Genomic DNA, 19259 nt, shown 5'->3' with positions numbered 1-19259 from the left:
ATAAATAGGTCAGAAAGTTTCATATACTGGCATGTCTTCATGCATTTAGAAATTGGGTTACTGACAATCATTTACAATGGTAAAGGCACCTGAAATAAGTCCCAGGCATCTGACCTTCAGGAAGATCAAATGTACTTTTGTTTAAAGGAGTGACGTAGCGCAGAACATAACCCAGTTACCAATAGACTTTGGTCAGCTCTGAATATTTTAGTATTAGTGATTGAATAGTTTAACTGGTCATTCATCTCCTAGATGGTCCAACTGTCTATCCAATTCCAGTACAGAACATGAAACCCTTGCTAACAGTCAGCTTCACGTCGGGAGACATCAGTTTAATGAACAACTACGATGACCTCACGCCTGCTGTGATCCGCTCAGGACTGAAGGGTATGTGTAGCTCAAAGGAAATGTAACAACTACTCCTATTCTGGGAATTAATTGGGCCTGTCAGAAACTTTAAAAGTATTTCAGATTGTAGATTTACATATCTAGCAGACACAGCTTTCGGTTATGCTTTTGGATTTAACTTCATTACAGGATCAGATTTTCATAAAAGTTAAAAAAAAATGATTTGTTTAATGTTTTCATGATTTTAAATTTTATTTGAAAAATCCAATAGATTTCCTACCTGTGTTTTTAATTAGCTTTGTTTTTGAGGCATCTGCACTTGAGCTAAAAATAATTTGGTATTCGTGAATATGGTACATGAATTGTAAAGGCAAAAAAGAAGCTGCTTCTTGTTCTTTTTGTTTTGTGTAATTTGTGTTGATCTTCCCTGCCACTTGTGTTGACTCGGGGTTTGTGTTCTCAGATGTGGTTGTGCAGTGGTGCTCCCAGGGCGACCTCCTGGCTGTGGCTGGAATCGAGAGGCACGGCCTCCCTACAGACCCTGGCTGCATCTCCCTGGTGAGGAATGCTCTGGTCAAATTCTACAATGTCCGTGGAGAGCACATCTACACACTGGAGACCCCTGCCCAGGTGAGTGGGGTTATCTGACAGCATAGGATGGAAGGCCAGGAAATCAGTCAGAAAAACTAAACATGTTATGAAAGAGAGATCTCGGAAAATATTTACAGAAACGGATGCAATGGTTAAATTTAACTATTTTAACTTTCTTGTTAAATCGGAACCTACTGTAGGTAACAAATGAGAATGTTAAAGGTGGTTCTAAAGAAATATCAACGCCGCCTTTAGACCCGAAGTCACCAATCAGTAAATGAACACTCAAAGCAGCTTAATTGTGACCTCACTTCCTTTTCTGGCCACACAAACTTCTCGTCCAGAGCACCTTGAGCCATAACAATTGGTGTAAGTAGAATATTGAATTTAGATTTGTTTATTCTTATGAGAAATAATAATGAACTGCACACGGCTAGACTGTTGTGCTATTTCCCAGGTATAGACAGACACACGTGTTGAGACCATCTATGAAATTAGCTATGTTCAGACGGCTGTAGCATTTGTGTCTTTGTAATGGTACTGCCTGCTATCTTTCCACCTAAACCCTAACTTTTGATAAGGTAAAAGTGAAAAATGACAGATTTTGTTCTGGAAGCGGGCATGTGGCAGCTGACACAGGGAAGAGAAGCGGTCGGTACATTTCACCTGAACTTGTCGTCACAGCTGTCAGAGTTTTGATTCCACAGGGGAGATCCTGTCACTGCACTACTCTGACTTCTGTGAAGTTTCAGGGAAATAAATCACTGGCCTTAATTGCCTAGGAGGGCCATTCTGGCACACAGTTTGAGAGCATACAGCTTTGAGACTCAGTGACTGACAGGGAGGAAGATTTTCTGATCTTTAAAGGTGAAGCACATCCATCTGGTTTAATAACTGTAGTTATAGTCTAGTGTCTTTCCTTTGTGTTATGAAACGTATCCAGTTTGGTTGGCGTGACTAGCACTTAACAGTCCTAAATGGGTGTTTAGTATACTGCACCACAAATAGTGTAATTTACTGACCCCCCTGGGCTGAGGTAACAGGGGAAACTGAAGTGGAAAGCAGCCTGGCCCCTGCATGCTCCTGTACTAGCATATAGCAGTGTGAGTCTGTCACAGTGTGTGGGCTTGCGAACACCTATAGGAGAGTGCCTCATTACTGACTGCTTGGCAATTCACTTCCCCACTGTTGTGTTTTGCAACAGGGACACAAATGAGACTGCCATTGGAAAAACCATTAGATCAGTTTCAGGTTTCGTAGGCTGCCCTATCATGTCAAGTTATTGTTAAAGGGCCAATGCATGTGTAGTATTTTACCTCTATCTGTTTATGCAGACGTAGTCAAAATAATGCAACAAGCATGACATTTTCACCACCTGGTGTTGGATGGTCATGTACCACAGTCTGCATCATTTGTATTCAGCTCTGTATTACTTCAATCAGCCCTGTACATAAAAAACGTGTTTAAAAGCCTTCTTAATTCAAGTGTCTGCCACAGCAAAATCTGGCACAGCACACATTCATTGTAAATATGTGCATTAATTCTGTTTTTCATGTTTTTCCAACATTATCCATCAAGGCAGTTACTAACAATAGACGCAGTGATGTGTCAAACCCACCTACCTGCATTGTGAGTGAATTTATTCATCGTGGTGCCTTACCTCCCTTGTAGTAGTCTTCATGCAGATTAAAGGCATGTTAATACTGGAGTGGACACTGTCTTAGGAAAAGCATTTAATAGGCAGGATGCATAAACTGCAATGGAGAAAGCCTAACACAACAGAATGAGAGAGGACAGAGGAGGTGTGCGTTTCATTCTCAAAAGATTCCAAACAATTGTTAAAAGATAAATCATGAACAAAAAACTGTTTGCATTATGACTGGCATGAGGCCTCTGTGGCATGTTTGTCAAAAGGATAAATGAGTGTGCTGTTAATAAATAATTGATCAGGAAATGCTGTCCATACAGGAGTGGCACATGTATAGAGAGTGATTCTGTACTTTAGTTGACAGTGTTGTATCATTGTCAGCTGTTGGAAGAATGGGTTGAATGTAATTTATTTCAGATTTCTTTGTGCTTCAGTAACATATTCTTCTTTCTATCTGAAATAAAACATTTTATTTTACAGTTTTAATCTTTACCTATTTTAAAGTGTTTTGAACAAGAGCAGCATTTGCCTATCTAGAGATTTATCTCCAGTCCTTTAAGGAAAACATGGTGTACCTCAGAGAAGAACAGATGTTTAATCCTCGCCTATGGTACAGTTCTTTCAACAGAAGGACATGCTGAAAAAATGTTTCCTCTATGCAGACTGTGAATTTTGTATGTACAACAAAATGAGTTGTGCTTTCATAAAGTAAAAAATCAGCTGATTACCTACAAATTATAGTTACAATAACAAACATCAACAGGTACAATCAGATGAAATAATACAAAGTAGGAAATCTGAGTAGCTTATAATGGTGATAGAGTAAGGTCCATAGAAGTGGCCAGGTATGTTTCAGGTATGTGTGTGTTTAGAAACGTTTTAATGCCGTTTTTACAAAATGTTTCAAGATTCAGATATAAAGAGCATAGGAGATAGTTTAATCAGAATAGTCTGCCACATATAAATCATATTTTTCTTTTGTTTTCAGCGACCAATTACTACAATCTGCTGGGGCCATAGAGACTCTCGCCTGTTCCTGGCCTGTGGCCCAGCCCTCTATGTGGTCAGGGTGGAGCACCGCGTTGCCACTCTTCAGCTGATGTGTCAGCAGGCCATTGCTAGTGCATTGCGGGAAGAGAAGGATATCAGCAAGTTAACAATGCCCTCCCGCCTCTGCTCTTACCTCACCACAGCCTTCATCCCAACCATCAAGGTAGCAGACATTTGCTAAAGCCACGCAGTGGCCTAAGTCCGATTTTAATAAGACAGCATGGGAATACACAAACATGTACAAATGTTACTGTTAGTAAAGTCCCACTAGCTCCTCCTGTTCCCCTCTTTGGGCATCAAAGGATGTGATAAGATACTTATTCAGAGCACTTCTGGTGACTTGCCAGGTGATTCCCATCTGTAAGGATGTTTGCCACAGTGAGATATATTGCTGTTTCCAAATATAATATGGCCAAGGTGAGGTTTTCCCTCATGCTGAAGAGCATCTTAGATTCTGCATTTTGAGAAGGACATTTAGGTGAACGTGTGTCCATGGCAATGAAGTTGTCTCCCTCCCCCTGTTTCTTCACTTCCAAAAAATAAATCATTAAAATAAAAATCTCTTGCCAAATCAGGCTTTTTATTTAATAAGAAGCTTTAATTTCTACTTTCAAGACCATGTTTTTCTCACTTATTCAGGCACAAATGCCTCTGCCTCTGGAATGGATTCAGTTTGACAGCAGCCTATGTTAGTATTTTAGTGCCTTTGCTGCTTTAGGTTGTAAAATATTCCTACTCTGTAGTACTACTGTCATCAAGGCACATATATAATACTGTAAAGTAACACAAGACCTGTCTGAGGCAACGTTCCAGTTATTTGTCTTCCAGCCTCCGATCCCTGATCCCAACAACATGCGGGACTTTGTGAGCTACCCGACGGCCGGTAACGAGAGACTGCACTGCACCATGAAGCGCACTGAGGACAACCCGGAAGTGGGTGGCCCCTGCTACACTCTCTACCTGGAGTACCTTGGAGGCCTGGTGCCCATTCTCAAGGGGCGGCGCATCAGCAAGCTGCGGCCTGAGTTTGTCATCATGGATCCCAAAACCGATGGCAAAGCAGGTATTGTAAATAGCTTAACAAAAATCGTGGTACTCCAGTAGGAAGTGGTAAGGGGGGACACCTGCTGGTCTTTCTTTGGGAGAAAAATATTTCCTGAACCAAATTATATATATTATTCAATTAAACAGCATTTGCTTGCCTGCAGTGGACTGTTTGTGAAGCCTTTTTAAGCATCTCTGAGAAAACGTTTGGAATATTACCAAGTCAAATGTTTATTGTGGAGAATATCAATAATAATCAAAGCAACCCCCATATTCAGATGTTTTTATGTTCCTCTATATTGGTTTGATGTTGCTGCTCAGTTCATTCTCTCTGTAATGCAGTCATTATTCCTGTAACCTAGGCTAATTGACATTGAAGGTCTAAAAAATAAATATATACACCGATCAGCCATAACATTCTGACCACTGACAGGTGAAGTGAATAACACTGATAGTCTTGTTATCATGGCACCTGACAGTGGATGGAATATATTAGGCAGCAAGTGAACATTTTGTCCTCAAAGTTGATGTGTTAGAAGCAGGAAAAATGGGCAAGCGTAAGGATCTGAGTGACTTTGACAAGGGCCAAATTGTGATGGCTAGACGACTGGGTCAGAGCATCTCCAAAACTGCAGCTCTTGTGGGGTGTTCCCGGTCTGAAGTGCTCAGTACCTATCAAAAGTGGTCCAAGGAAGAAAAAGCGGTGAACCGGCGACAGGGTCATGAGCGGCCAAGGCTCACTGATGCACGTGGGGAGCAGAGGCTGGCCCTTGTGGTCCGATCCAACAGACGAGCTACTGTAGCTTAAATTGCTGAAAAAGTGAATGCTGGTTCTGATAGAAAGGTGTCAGAACACACAGTGCATCGCAGTTTGTTGCGTATGGGGCTGCGCAGTCGCAGACCAGTCAGGGTGCCCATGCTGACCCATGTCCACTGCTAAAAGCGCTTACAATGGGCACGTGAGCATCAAAACTGGACCACGTAGAGCAATGGAAGGTGGCCTGGTCTGATGAATCACAAGTTCATGGTGTTGACTTGGACTCCAAATTCCCCAGATCTCAATCCAATCGACAAACAAGTCTGATCCATGGAGGCCCTACTTTGCAACTTACAGGACTTAAAGGATCTGCTGCTAACGTCTTGTTGCCAGATACCACAGCACAGCTTCAGAGGTCTAGTGGAGTCCATGCCTCATCAGGTCTGGGCTGTTTCGGCGGCAGAAGGGGGACCTACACAATATTAGGCAGGTGGTCATAATATTATGGCTGATCGGTGTATATCAAATGTCTTACAAGCAGCATTCAAGTGTAAAATATCTAGATGTTCTGGGAGAAATGTAAATGAAAAGCCATTTTCACAACTTTTATTGTTCCCTAAACCTCTGTTTTTTACACTGTGGATAGTCAAATCACTCCCTCAATCCCTGGGATATGAATACAGTTAACCGTGTGTGAGATGCATGGCCCAAATTTCAGTGGAAATTTACAGTTGCTTCAGCCTGATTGCTCCTCCTAACCTACTGTGTATTTATAAATGAAGTTTGGAGGTTTTTTTATCAACCTAAACACTGTCTCTCCACTCAGCATCGGGCTTATGTATTATAATAATTGTATTATTACCCTATTAGGATCTCTAATACTGCATAAATGATTGTAGTCATTTAAAATCACACTAGGGACTAGTTGTGCATTTGTGTGTGAAAATCAGACTTCCATCAGAGTACAGATGAGGTGACTGAGGACCTGCTTATATAATTCTGTGAGTGGGTGGATATGTCTTGAAGCATGTAACATCAAATTGTACACAAACCAACCAGGGTAGTTTTTCACAGTGCTCACAAGATGCTAACCATATTTCTAAGGACATCCTGGGGTTTCAGGCTAAAATGTAATATTGCTCCCTCTCATTAAAAAAAGTGTCCATCAAGAGAAGCATTATCAGAAAAAAACATTTTATATTTGGTTTCACAGATCCAATGATCAACAAAAAATAGCTCTAAAACAGATCTAGTGGATGTTGTTTTCAGTCGTGTATGTTGCCCCTAGGCTGTTACAGTTCAAATCTGCTGTGTTGTAGTCCAGTAAGAAGAGAGATTACTTTATAGTATGCTACATCTGCAATGTGTGGGGGGGGTATTGCTGAAAAATGAATACATTTTTAAGAAACCTATCCTCCTGTCGTATTTAATGAATGCTCATGTTATTTCAGTATTATGATGTTAATAGTTGCACCAGGAAAGAAACATATTGATCCTATTGATATAATGCTAGTATAGGTCAGCTCATTAGTTGGTAAGTGCTGAGCTGTACAAATGCAACCTTACATTTTTTGTACTGGTAAAAATAAAACTGTTTTCTACAACTGTTGAGTACTTTTACAGTACACATTTGTTGCATGTTGTTGAAAATAGTTTCTCAAACCAGGTGACATTAATTTCTTTACAGTTGAAACAGTCATATGGTTATTCTAATTGCTGAGTATTTAAAATGTTTTTTAGCTCATTGAAAAATGTAAAAGCACCTCAAAATAAAGTAATTAACAACAGTCGCAAATTACAATGTGGCTCTGGTAGCAACTCACAAAGCCTTGACAAACAAACACAACAAACTCATATGGGCACATTTGTTTTAGTAGCAGAAAGTTTGTGATTGTTAAAACTGAAACTTAAATTACCCCCCCCCCCCCACACACACACACATGCACATTGCCATCACTAGAGATTTTGATCTGCGAATGGTATTTTCCTTTGAGAAAAGGATGGACAGTGTCCTCTGCTGTTTGTTATTGGAACTGTTCTGTGTTTTCTGGGAATGACCCAAGTGCTTTCTGTGCAGAATTGATTTTTAAAGTCTCTTCAGAGTGCCGAAATGTTCACAGATTGGATATTTTGTTTGGGTCCCAGTTGCCTTTGTAGGATGCAGACTCTATTTTATGCGACAAGATTGCATAAATAATATTCTAACATCAAAAAACGACTGCACAGGACATTTAAGTAATTAATTGTAGATATGTGTGTACAGAGCACTGATTATTTATATGATGTTACCTTGTGTGTGTTCACCTTTTTCTCTGTCATTGTTTTTAGATGAGGTCTATGGGAACAGCCTGATTTCGATGATTGACAGCTGCAACTGTTCTGACTCCAGTGACATTGAGCTGAGTGATGACTGGGTTGGAAAGAAATCTCCAAAGATATCCAGAGGCAGCAAGTCACCCAAACTCCCTAGGTAAGGAGCCTCCCCTATACCAGATAACAGCTGTGTACAAAGATCTTGTGAAAGGGGCTCAGCCTTCCACAGGTGTGAATTGTGTTTAAATACAAAAGGAAATGTACATGGTAAACTGAAATTAGTCCCAATCCCTGGAGCCTCAATGTATTAATAGAACCCTAATATGCAGTAAATGACCTCTCTCAGGATAAGCTGACAGGCACAGCAGTGCAGGGTATTTTTAGAATTCATGAAGATACAAGCTCATTGCCGTTACTACATCCCGCTGGATTTTCGCAATCAATACTCTTTACGGAAAGTATTGCTATATTATTGTCAAGTATTTTAATGTAATGAAAAAATAATGTGCTCTAAAAGGTGGAGGTGGAAATAAGTCTTCAATGTTAATAACCCAACTAATAGAACAGTGATTGTATTTAGGTTGGTTGTTCATGAGTCAGCCTGCTGTGTATTGTAGTACATACAATACCAGGCACACAGCATGTGGAAACATAAATAAATGCATTTGCAAGAAGAGACTTCAGGTTTGTTATTTACCGACAGGATTAATATTGAAGCAAGAAAATCCCCTAAGCTTTCCCGGGCAACACAGGAGATATCCCGGTCACCACGGTTACCAATCAGGAAGCCCTCTATTGGATCTCCCAGTCTGGCTCGCAGAGAGTTTCCTCTAGAAGACATCACTCAGGTATTGTCTGTCTTTATACATATTAGTAGGAGATTAAGTCTGACTTCTGTGCTGTGGTGTTTGCTCCAAAAAGCATGAGATCTAGTGCAAGCACAGATTATTTGTTTGTTTTCTTTATTTGTGTGACTGGTACTTCCAGTTTGTATTCATACAGACACAGATCTGCACAAAAATACATTTAAAACAGTGTTTTTGTTAATATTGTTGAACTGGAAAACATATACAAATATCAATGACAATTTAAACAGAGGTACAAAAAGGAAGAGATTGTATATTAATATAATTTGTTTTATACACATTTGTGCCAAATCAGACCCATGAGTTGTAAAATTAGAATAGCAACATACTCTAGTAATTTTCATGTTTTTTAAATCACTTTTGACTTAATGTTTCTCATCATTATAAATGATCACCTTAGAGGCAAATATGTTACAATAAAATCCCTAGAATCCTATAGATTGGCGGGATCAGTATTGACTATGTGTGACTTACAAAATAACTGTTTAAATTACTAATGTACCCATTCAAATACTTAGGGCTTTTCTTTTTATCAAATATAATACTTTTTTTTTTTGCAGCATAACTATCTGGCTCAGGTCACTTCTAATATATGGGGGACAAAGTTTAAGATTGTGGGACTTGCTGCCTTTTTGCCAACTAATCTTGGTGCAGGTAAAATGTTTGTTACATTGTGATTATTCTAACTTGTTAAACAATCTAATAGAAAATTAACTATAATTTTATGAAAACTATAAATTGAAAATCCCAAATTTTGTGGCTACAGGTAATATTTACCTAGGCAGAGAAATTACCATTCTTCATATTCCATTGCCCTGAAGTACACACACATATTGGGTGTGTTTAATTGATGACTGTTTGTCCAACACTGTTGACAAAGGGAGCCATTAATTCATCCCCAATAGGTGTGTATTAGAAGCTGTTCCTCTGCAGTATATAGAGAACATCAAAGATTTCATTCTAATGACAGATTTAAAATAATTATGTTCTAAGAATGTGGATTTGGATGTTGCCACTGGAAAGAAAGACTAAGTTAATTATGTTACCTGTGTTATAGAAACATACCTGGATTTCAGTTAGCTCAGTCTGCTGTGCAAATATTACTATAGTTAAATAGTTCTGAATACATATTGGACATATGCTCTGTATACAGATTGGATTGACACCTCAACCTTTTTATCAGAGAAAGCGTCTTCATTTGCTATAGATTTGTATGTTGTCCTACCTTATACATGACAATGTCGTGTTTCACAGTTTTTTCAATGAACTTTACAAGCTTTGCAGATGTATAAACTAACCGTTTTCCCTGAATGTACTAATTTCAGTTATTTACAAGACGAGTCTGCTGCATCTCCAGCCCCGACAGATGACTATTTACCTGCCAGAAGTGCGTAAAGTTTCCATGGATTATATAAACCTGCCTGTGTTCAACCCCAATGTCTTCAGTGAGGATGAAGATGATTTGCCAGGTAATCAAACACCAGGCAAAATAAGAAACCCATTTAATTTAAGAATGTGCAGAAATATCAGATGTCTGTCTCGTCCATTGAAAAAACACAGATTGCTGCTGTTACATATTGTTATACCACAGGATTATAACAAAAATATTTTTTATATAAAAAAAATAAATAATAACAAATTGACTCCCAAATTATATTCCCACCTTTTGTTTTTCCAATTGATTCCCAAACAAACTGATTGTTAGCCATTGAATAGCCATTTCATTTCACCGCCACAGGATATGCATGCAACACCTTCAGATGGTCTCCAAGAGTCTGTCTGATGTTCTTTTTTTTTTCTATGCAGTAACTGGACCTTCTGGGGTACCTGACGACAACCCCCCCTGCACCGTTAACATTCCCATCGCCCCCATCCACAGCTCTGCTCAGGCTATGTCTCCAACACAGAGCATTGGCTTGGTCCAGTCCTTGCTGGCCAACCAGAATGTGCAGCTGGATGTCTTGACCAATCCTACTGCTACTGCTGCAGCCACAGCGGCAGTCGCGGGAGTCTCTGATCACAGCCAGGAGAGCGTGATGACCGCCCAGTATTCAGTACCCAACAGGTACTCCAACCCTGGCCAAGTGATCTTTGGAGGGCTGGAGATGGGGCGTCTACTTGTTGGACCTCCCCCCTCACATCATCATCAGCAACAGCAGCTTCAACAGCATCAGCAACAGCATCAGCAACAGCTTCATCAGCATCAGCAACAGCTTCAACAGCATCATCAACAGTTTCAACAGCATCAGCAACAGCTTCAACATCAACAGCTTCAACAGCATCAGCAGCAGCAGCATCAACTGCAGCATCAGCAGCAGCAGCAGCATCAACAGCAGCAGCATCAACAGCAGCAGCATCAACAGCAGCAGCATCAGCAGCAGCATCAGCAGCAGCATCAACCACAGCATCAACAGCAGCAGCAGCATCAGCAGCAGCATCAGCAGCAGCATCAGCAGCAGCAGCATCAGCAGCAGCATCAGCAGCAGCATCAGCAGCAGCATCAACCACAGCATCAACCGCAGCAGCATCAACCGCAGCATCAACAGCAGCAGCATCAACAGCAGCAGCATCAACCGCAGCATCAACAGCAGCATCAACATCAGCAGCAGCAGCATCAACATCATCAGCATCAGCATCAACATCAACATCAGCAGCAGCAGCATCAACATCAGCAACAGCATCAGCAGCAACAGATGCCAGTACTGCAGCCTCCTATGCTTTCCAATCAGCCACAAGGACCAGTACATCAGCTTCAGGGAGCAATCCAGCTGCCCCCTCCGTCTGGCGATCACAGCTCAGAGAGAGATCATGAGCATCTGCAGAAGAGCAAGCCTCTGCGCTCAGTCCCTCAGCTTGCAGAAGGGGATGCGGTGGTCTTCAGCGCCCCTCTGGAGATCCAGATCAGCAAAATGAACCCTCCACCACCATACCCAGGCACAGTTGCTGCAGCAGCTGCGGCGGCGGCGGCAGCAGCTGCTGCAGCCTCTGCTGCAGCAGCTGCGGCTGCCAGCAATAACAACTCTGCCCCTCCGCCAGTGGACCTGTGCCTCAAGAAGAATGAGTTCTCACTGTATCCGGCAGCCCCACAGTACCAAACCCCCCTGGGCTACGAGAGAATCACCACTTTTGACAGTAGCGGGAATGTGGAAGAAGTGTGTCGACCACGCACCCGGATTGTCTGCAACCAGAATATGTACACCCTGCAAGGCCCGGGCAGCTCCGCTACCTTGAGAGTCACCTCCTCAGAGAACAAGAAAGTACAGCTTCCTTGTGCCTCTGCTACGCTCAACCGGCTCACAGTACCACGTTACTCTATTCCAAGTGGTGACCCACCCCCTTACCCTGACCCAGCCAACCAGGTAAACTCAGGGAGGAATCCTGGCCAGCGCATAGACAGCAGCCTCATTCACGCGACCCTGAGACGCAACAGCAGGGAGGCAGCCCTCAAGGTTTCCCAGATGATGGATCCTCACAGAACTCTCCCAACCAAGTCAAAAGTTAATAGTGCACTTGCTGCTTCCTACCAGCAGAGAGTGTCCACAGCTCTGTATACCTGCAGCCAGTGTAGTAGTAATAGTAACAGTGCCAATGCAAATTCAACTGGTGTGGGCAGCAGCAGCAGTGCTAGCAACAGCAATGGCATCGCAGGTGGGAGTGTTGTTCGACAAGATTTTCCAGCTGGAAGCAGCAGCCAACACAACACTGTCATTGTCCACTCCAACAGCACGTCACCTCTTGCTTCTCAGTCATCTTACAACTTGCTGAGCCCCCCAGACAGCTGCAGGGACAGGACAGAGTACATTAACTCTGCCTTTACTGAGGATGAAGCTCTTAGTCAGCAGTGCCAACTGGAAAAATCAATTCGACACCTAACTCTTGGTGACGTCAGTCTAACTGTAAAGCGCCCACCTCCCTATCAGTGGGATCCTGCTGCCACAGAGGAGATTTGGGTCCCCCAAGAACGGACTCCACTGGGCGCCCCTTCAGGGGCTCATAAGCCTCCTCCTCTTCTCCTTAACCCAGGCCAACACTTAGATGTGTCTCGGCTGCCATTTGTCCTTTCTCCAAAATCTCCCACCAGTCCCAACGCCCCTTTCCAGGCTGGCTACCAGATTGCCTTGCCTTTCCCCCCAGGTGCTGGATATGGTGGGCCCCAACTTCAGGCCATGCAGCCTCCTCCACAGCCCTGTTCACCCAAGGAAGTTGTGGCACCTGTGCCCTTCACACAGCAGGAGCCTACTGTGGTTCTACCACCTGGTTACCCAGCTAACCTGGCTAACTTGGCCTGTTGTCCACTGCCACCAATGTATCCAGGAGCTAGCGCCTGTGCTGGTCTTCAGCTTCCCCCCCTAGCCTTGCACCCTTGGAATACCTATAGCCCGTGCCCACCAATGCAGAACCCCTCAGGGACCCTGCCCACCAAAGCCCATCTGGTAGTGGAGAAGCCTGTTCTTTCCCCTCCTCCCCCTCCAGATCTCCAGAATCACATGGGACCCCCCGAGGCAATGGCTGAGGCTGGAGAAAACTTCCAGGAGGTGCTGTCTCTGAATGAAAGCCCTATTCCACAACGGGCAGACAAGTTCAGCAAAAAGAACCGCAAGAGGCTAGACAGCCGGGCTGAAGAAGCCAACGTTCCAGCCATCACAGAGGGCAAGGTGAAGAAGGAGGGCAGAGCTCTTAGTGACTTCAACTCTCTGATCTCCAGTCCCAGGCTTGGGCGAGAAAAGAAGAAACCCAAGAACCAGAAGGAGCAACTCAAGGCTAAGAAGCTGAATAAGACCAATGAGTTCCAGGACAGCTCAGAGAGTGAGCCAGAGCTCTTCATCAGCGGTGACGAGCTCATGAACCAGAGCCAGAGCAGCAAAAAGGGCTGGAAGAGCAAGCGGAGCCTGCGTACTGCAAGTGAGCTGGATGAGTTCAAGTGTCGCAAAGCCAGTGAGAAGGAGGACCGTGGCCTGGGCAGTCAGGGCTTTGTCTATGTCATGGCCAACAAGCAGCCACTGTGGAATGAGGCCACTCAGGTCTACCAGCTGGATTTTGGAGGACGGGTCACACAGGAGTCTGCGAAGAACTTCCAGATCGAATTGGAAGGAAGACAGGTGGGCTGTTTGGGAAAACTGGGCATTACAAGAGAACAGGTCATTTTTACGTATAAATGTCTAATTACTATGTCTAAGAACATATGTATGCATATGACAGGTTTTTTGAAGACCTTTTATAAATATTTTTCATACTTGCATGTGTTTGTTAAAAAAAAATAAAAAAATGTAATATATCTATAGCTCTATATGTCTGTAAAACAGTGAGTTTCTTTTCAATGATTTTAAACGGTCGCTGTTGTCCTATTTTTCAGGTGATGCAGTTCGGGAGGATTGACGGCAATGCTTACATCCTGGACTTTCAGTACCCCTTCTCGGCAGTGCAGGCCTTTGCAGTGGCCCTCGCCAATGTTACCCAGCGCCTCAAGTGAAGAGATGCTTGACAAAGAAAACACTGGCTGCTCTTTTCGAGGGTCATCTTAATAGTGAAACAAAAGCGTTTTTTGTTCATTGTGCATTGTGTCCGGAATTCGCCAAGATGGCAGGAATGCAAGGCCTTTCGCCGCCATATTGAGGGGCTGTATTTCTAGTACAGGGTCCAGGAAACGGTGACGATAATGACCCTGAGGTCACTCTTGGGAACGTGGGCTTAGCTTACTGTGGTTGTTCTGCAATTTATATGCTGCTCTAGCTTACAGAAGCTAGTAGAAACAGACTGTCCTCTTTACAGACTGCCTTATATCATATGTTTTGTTTCCTATTAATACTGTTACATGGAGTTTTTCAGTCCAGTTTTTAAACACAACAGTAATACTTGAAAATGATATCTGGAAAAGTAATAGCTCATTGCTAGACCTTACAGGTACTACAGAGCACTGAAATCAATAGCTGTAAGAAATTAGAGAAAACATAACTTCTTTAATGGAAAATAAAAATAAAACTTTTCTTTGGGCTTTATTATGAATATTATACATTTCAACAAAAAATGACATTCTAAGTTTTTACATTATGTTTGGCTCAGCTATAAATATATGAATTTGTTAGTGCCTAATTTTGTGCTTTGTATAAGTATTGAAGAAGGCTACAGGACAATTGTTGGGCTTTTTTTCCCAAATGAACATGAAAACAGTATCTCTTGATGTTGATTTTAGCTTTGAAATTCACAAGGATAGTACTTGAAATGAAAAAGATCAAATGGAAAATAAACTGAAAGTCCTGCAATTAATATAAAAATACAGTTTTTTTGCTTTTAGATTGGAGGAACTTGCTTGAATGAATTATCATTGGCTCCCATAGTTCAGTGCATTGAAGCTCCTGTAGAACAATTTCTGTGTTATAAGATATATTTAAATGTATATATTGTTTGATCATTGATATTCTAATTATTATTGTTCTTTCTATTTATGTAGCATTAAGCAATCTTAGTACCTTGTTTACATGAATTTGAAGATGTTAATTTAATTTGGGAGACAGGAGGCTAAATTAAGATTCTACCTTTTTAAATTTAAATTTCCTTTTTTTGTTTTTGTTTGTTATTGGTTGCTGTGTTGTTCTGGATGTGTAAGTCAACTTTTAATTGTTCATCGTGACAGCTGTCACCAAGAAAAAAAAAAAAAGTTTAAGTGAGAGTTAAACAGTATTATACGTTTTCTCATATGAAGTGGTTTTCACCTCCTGTCGCTTCTGTGAAGTGATCATAAAGGCATTCTTTACGAGCATCAACTGCTCTGTAAGCAAGGTACAGGACATATTTTTGTATATTTCATAATTGCCATTTCATACTTTTTTATTTTGTATCATGTAAGCGTGCATTACATATCATTCAATCATTGTAAAGCGAACCAGTGTTTTGGGGAGGGATATTGTTTTCAGGCTGACAGTATGTGAAAATGTAATTGAAGAATGCAATGACGCTTTTCAAAATTTCATCACAGATTAAACACACCAGGCTCATAGTCTGTCAGTGGTGGAAGTTGACCTGATGAAGGACATTGTTAGAAGATACAGAATTGTTTATTGTAGCCTTTGATTAAAGGTGTGACGTGATCACCTCCATATTTGCATCGGGCAGGAGCAGACCGCACATTTTTCCCCTTTATAAATTGAAAAAAGCGAAAGGGTCTGTCAGTGTGAGCCACGATTTGCATGCCCATTCATTTAGTGAGAATGCATATGGTCTCTCCACATCTGCAAGACTTGTGTTTACAAAGGTTTCTTTTTATAAATGTCGGTTTTCAGCCAAATTTGATCTTTAATGCCAAGTAATGTCCAATCTGGTACAAATATGTATTCCCATGATTAATCCCAAAGTTGAGAAATGTAATTTGTGTCTTGCCAAAGGCTGGATTGTGGTACTTGTAACAGTTCCACCTTATATATTTGAGAATTTTTCATTATGTACACCAAGCGATAGATAGTCGTACGGTCATGTGTGTAAGTGATGTACGTTGTTTGCCATCAGCTCTGCCCATAACATGGTGAATGTTTATCTGACTCTATCTATCACTGTTTGGTCCTCTTTATAAAATGTGTAAGTGTGTCCTCCATTTTGAAGTCCTTTATGGGATTCATTAGCCTGTAGAAAAAATATCACATTGTGGCAAATGCCCTGTTGGAATGAACATCCGAAAGGAAGCAGAATTTGAATGCTTTCAAGACAAATAAATAAATAGTTGTAATGGTCCGTTATGGCAAAATGTTTGGAGGTTGGTTTTAAGATGAAATTGTTTTATGCAATTTAAGATGCTGTTTACGCATCATTCAAAATACATTCTGTTATAACAAATAGAAAGTAACATTCTTTACAGGAAAAAAGTGTGACTGAATCAGAGTTAGTATTTCATTTCTACACTAATGAAGTGTGTCTTTTAAAGGTTCTAGTCCTGGCACAATTTGCTTGCCTAGCATCTTGCTTCACGTGGTGTAGAGATTGATTGGTAAGCACTAATACGTCGGGCGACATCAATTGAGTCGATTAGATTCCGGTTTGATTTGTGTGATCTCAAGATTGGGCTTCAGATGGGTGAGGCAGACAGGTCTGAGTAAATTGTTTGCTGTAATAAATAACTGGTCACATTGGCTGAAAAAACAAAGTCAGGGTGAACTTGTGGGTTCAATGCAACCTTTTCTCACTTAGAAAAAGAATGTAGAATGTTGTTTTTTCTGTTCTTTTTATGTATGCTTTGATTGCCTGGCATTGACAGTTTATTTGTGCAATATATTTCTTTGTTTAAGAAAACATGTTTTTTTGTTTCTTCTATGAGTTATGTTTTGACAGTACGTTTAGACAGGTTATATATGAAAGTTGACAATGAATCTTTATTCATCCTTATACTGGTGGTTCCTATAGTTTATTTATTCCAAAACATTTCTTAAACTAATTGTTAGATTTGTATTTGCTGGGAAGGTCTTCTATGTGTTTAAGAAATGTGTTACCAATGTATTGTGAGGGGTTGATGGGGGTTATGCAACAGGACGAAATTAGTAAATACTATGTGGTTGAGCGTAGTCGTTTTTGTAGTAGCACAGGACTTGTCCATAGAGTGAATTTTGTTGGTGTTATTTGTGAAGTCAACAGATTCCATCAGTGTTTTTGAGTTTTTTGTTTTGATAATTGTGTGTGTGCGTCTCTTTCTCTCCCTCTCCCCCACTCTCTCTCCCTCACTCCCTCTATATATAGAAACACACATACACATATATTTGCCTTGTCAGCACGAATACCAGCCCCCCCAGTCACACAGGTTACACACAGGTTACACTTTTTATTTTATTTAATTTTTAGTGTTGGATTATTTTGTATTTATTTTAAAAGATAACTTTCATAAATATGTACCAAATTCAGTTAAAAATGAAAGAAAATATGACCTATATTATTGTCTAAAGCATTTTACAATTGAGTTGAGGCAGTGGTTTGTTTCAGACAGCTTACTATATGATGTTTGTCACTTGCGTAAAACTGATCAGTGTATTATATGTTTAATATAAAAAAAATACTTGAATAACCAAAATGATGACATTCTTTTGTTTGACTTGGTATCAGAATCTCTGCAAATAATAAAGTTTGTGGTGATAAGGCATGCCATTTTTTTTTTCTTTGTGCAACTCATTTTACAGTTTTGTATTTGTCACATTTTCCTAATGCCATTAGAAGAAAATGATTTGATAGTAACTGAGGAAAAAAGCATGGGTTTGCTTCTGATTAGTAAAAAGTAATTTAAAAAGTCACCATAGCATATGCTGGAAAAGGTTGTTGCATTTGGTTATAAATGCATTATTTAGTACTGTATTTGAACAATCTTTATGTTTGAATTTTAAGTTTGAGGCTTTGTGTTTTCTGAAGAGCAATTGTGCAGATAAACTAAAGTAGTTTTCTTCATCCAAATGATCCTTTACTTGTATTCAGCATTTCAGTGATGCCACTGTTTGGCTGTTAATGAATGTTAACATTGACACTGACTTTTTGATCAGTTTTTTCTGGATTTTAACACCATTTGTAAAGGATAAGGAATCCACCATAAGGAAGAGGGACATTAAACTGCTCTGTTGGTTTATTACTTTTGATTCTTTATTTTGTTTTGTTTTTCCAGATGTGCAGCTGTTACCTTAAATGGTACAACTATAACTATTGTAACTGGTTTGTGCCAGGTTTTGTAATGTACTGTAATGACATGGAAGTAACAAACTGCCCTAATGTTTTTTTTTTTTGTTTGTTTTTTTGTTTTCTCCCTAGGAAAAGAAAAAAAAAAAAAAAGAAAAAAAAAAGTTGTGAGTTGTCCAGCTGTTGCTTAATAAAATTTGCAGACTGAGAAAAATGTATTTGTTGTTTTATTTTGTATCGGTTAATATCAGTACTATATAATACTGTCATGTAAGAATAATCACTGGGGACACAATAGTTAACTGTTATGAAAAATCTCAAATAATTGGCCTACTTAAATCTTTCCTAACTCTAAAACAACCTTAATTATATATTATGCAAGCTGAATAATAAAGATCAACTGACATTAAATGTACTGTATGTATTTTTCTACAGAAAAATATGTACCACTGAACGTATTTAAAGAACTAATGGGGAATGTTGTCAGTAATGGGTTGCCATATCCAATATATGCTACATAGAGCTTTTATTAATAATGGCTACAAGGCTGCCATTACATAGTTACATTCAACTCCCAGCGTTGATGGATTTGTTTTGTTAGAGTCCGTGAATCTACAGACATTATATGTCGCAACATGTTATTCAGGACACTTTACGCCCTAATACATTTACTGTGTTTTACTGTTGGTCCCACACTTTTACTATTTTGTAGTTGATCCATGTTCTGTGTTGTCATTTTATTATTATAGACCTTTAATGATCGAGTAAAGGATGTGAAAGGCATCAGGATTAAGACAAATACTACATGCTGTAAGCTAAAATTCCAAGTTATATAGCTGTACCATAACCCATCACATCCCGTCGAAAGCAATACCTAACGAGGTGTTTGTTGATTGATTAACCGCGTGTTAAGATCGATCTACATGAATCCATTTTACACAAAACCCTTCGTGTGTCGTGTACTACATAACCATGTATTTAAGCATGTGTTTGTAATTCAGCATCT

General features: G+C 40.4%; 1 protein-coding gene across 4 annotated transcripts in view; it reads left to right on the top strand.

Annotated features, from left to right (window-relative positions):
- The window catches only part of tulp4a (TUB like protein 4a), a 59045-nt gene extending 41690 nt beyond the window's left edge, over window positions 1-17355 (top strand). Inside the window, exons 6-15 of one of the 4 annotated variants that reach the window (XM_066700459.1) lie at window positions 280-387; window positions 812-978; window positions 3576-3800; window positions 4466-4700; window positions 7767-7908; window positions 8455-8599; window positions 9178-9271; window positions 9943-10086; window positions 10424-13716; window positions 13971-17355. In XM_066700459.1, the coding sequence (XP_066556556.1) occupies window positions 280-387; window positions 812-978; window positions 3576-3800; window positions 4466-4700; window positions 7767-7908; window positions 8455-8599; window positions 9178-9271; window positions 9943-10086; window positions 10424-13716; window positions 13971-14087 (4670 nt within the window). In that variant the 3' untranslated portion in view covers window positions 14088-17355. Of the gene's footprint in view, window positions 1-252; window positions 388-811; window positions 979-3575; window positions 3801-4465; window positions 4701-7766; window positions 7909-8454; window positions 8600-9177; window positions 9272-9942; window positions 10087-10423; window positions 13756-13970 lie in introns of all 4 variants that reach the window. The other 3 variants (XM_066700440.1, XM_066700450.1, XM_066700430.1) reach the window with 3 other exon arrangements.
- Window positions 17356-19259: the final 1904 nt, after the last annotated feature.

This window comes from Amia ocellicauda, chromosome 1 (assembly GCF_036373705.1).
Source record: "Amia ocellicauda isolate fAmiCal2 chromosome 1, fAmiCal2.hap1, whole genome shotgun sequence".
Classification (NCBI taxonomy): domain Eukaryota; kingdom Metazoa; phylum Chordata; class Actinopteri; order Amiiformes; family Amiidae; genus Amia; species Amia ocellicauda.
Note: the sequence above shows the minus strand (reverse complement) of the source record. Positions and strands in the feature narration are given on the sequence as shown.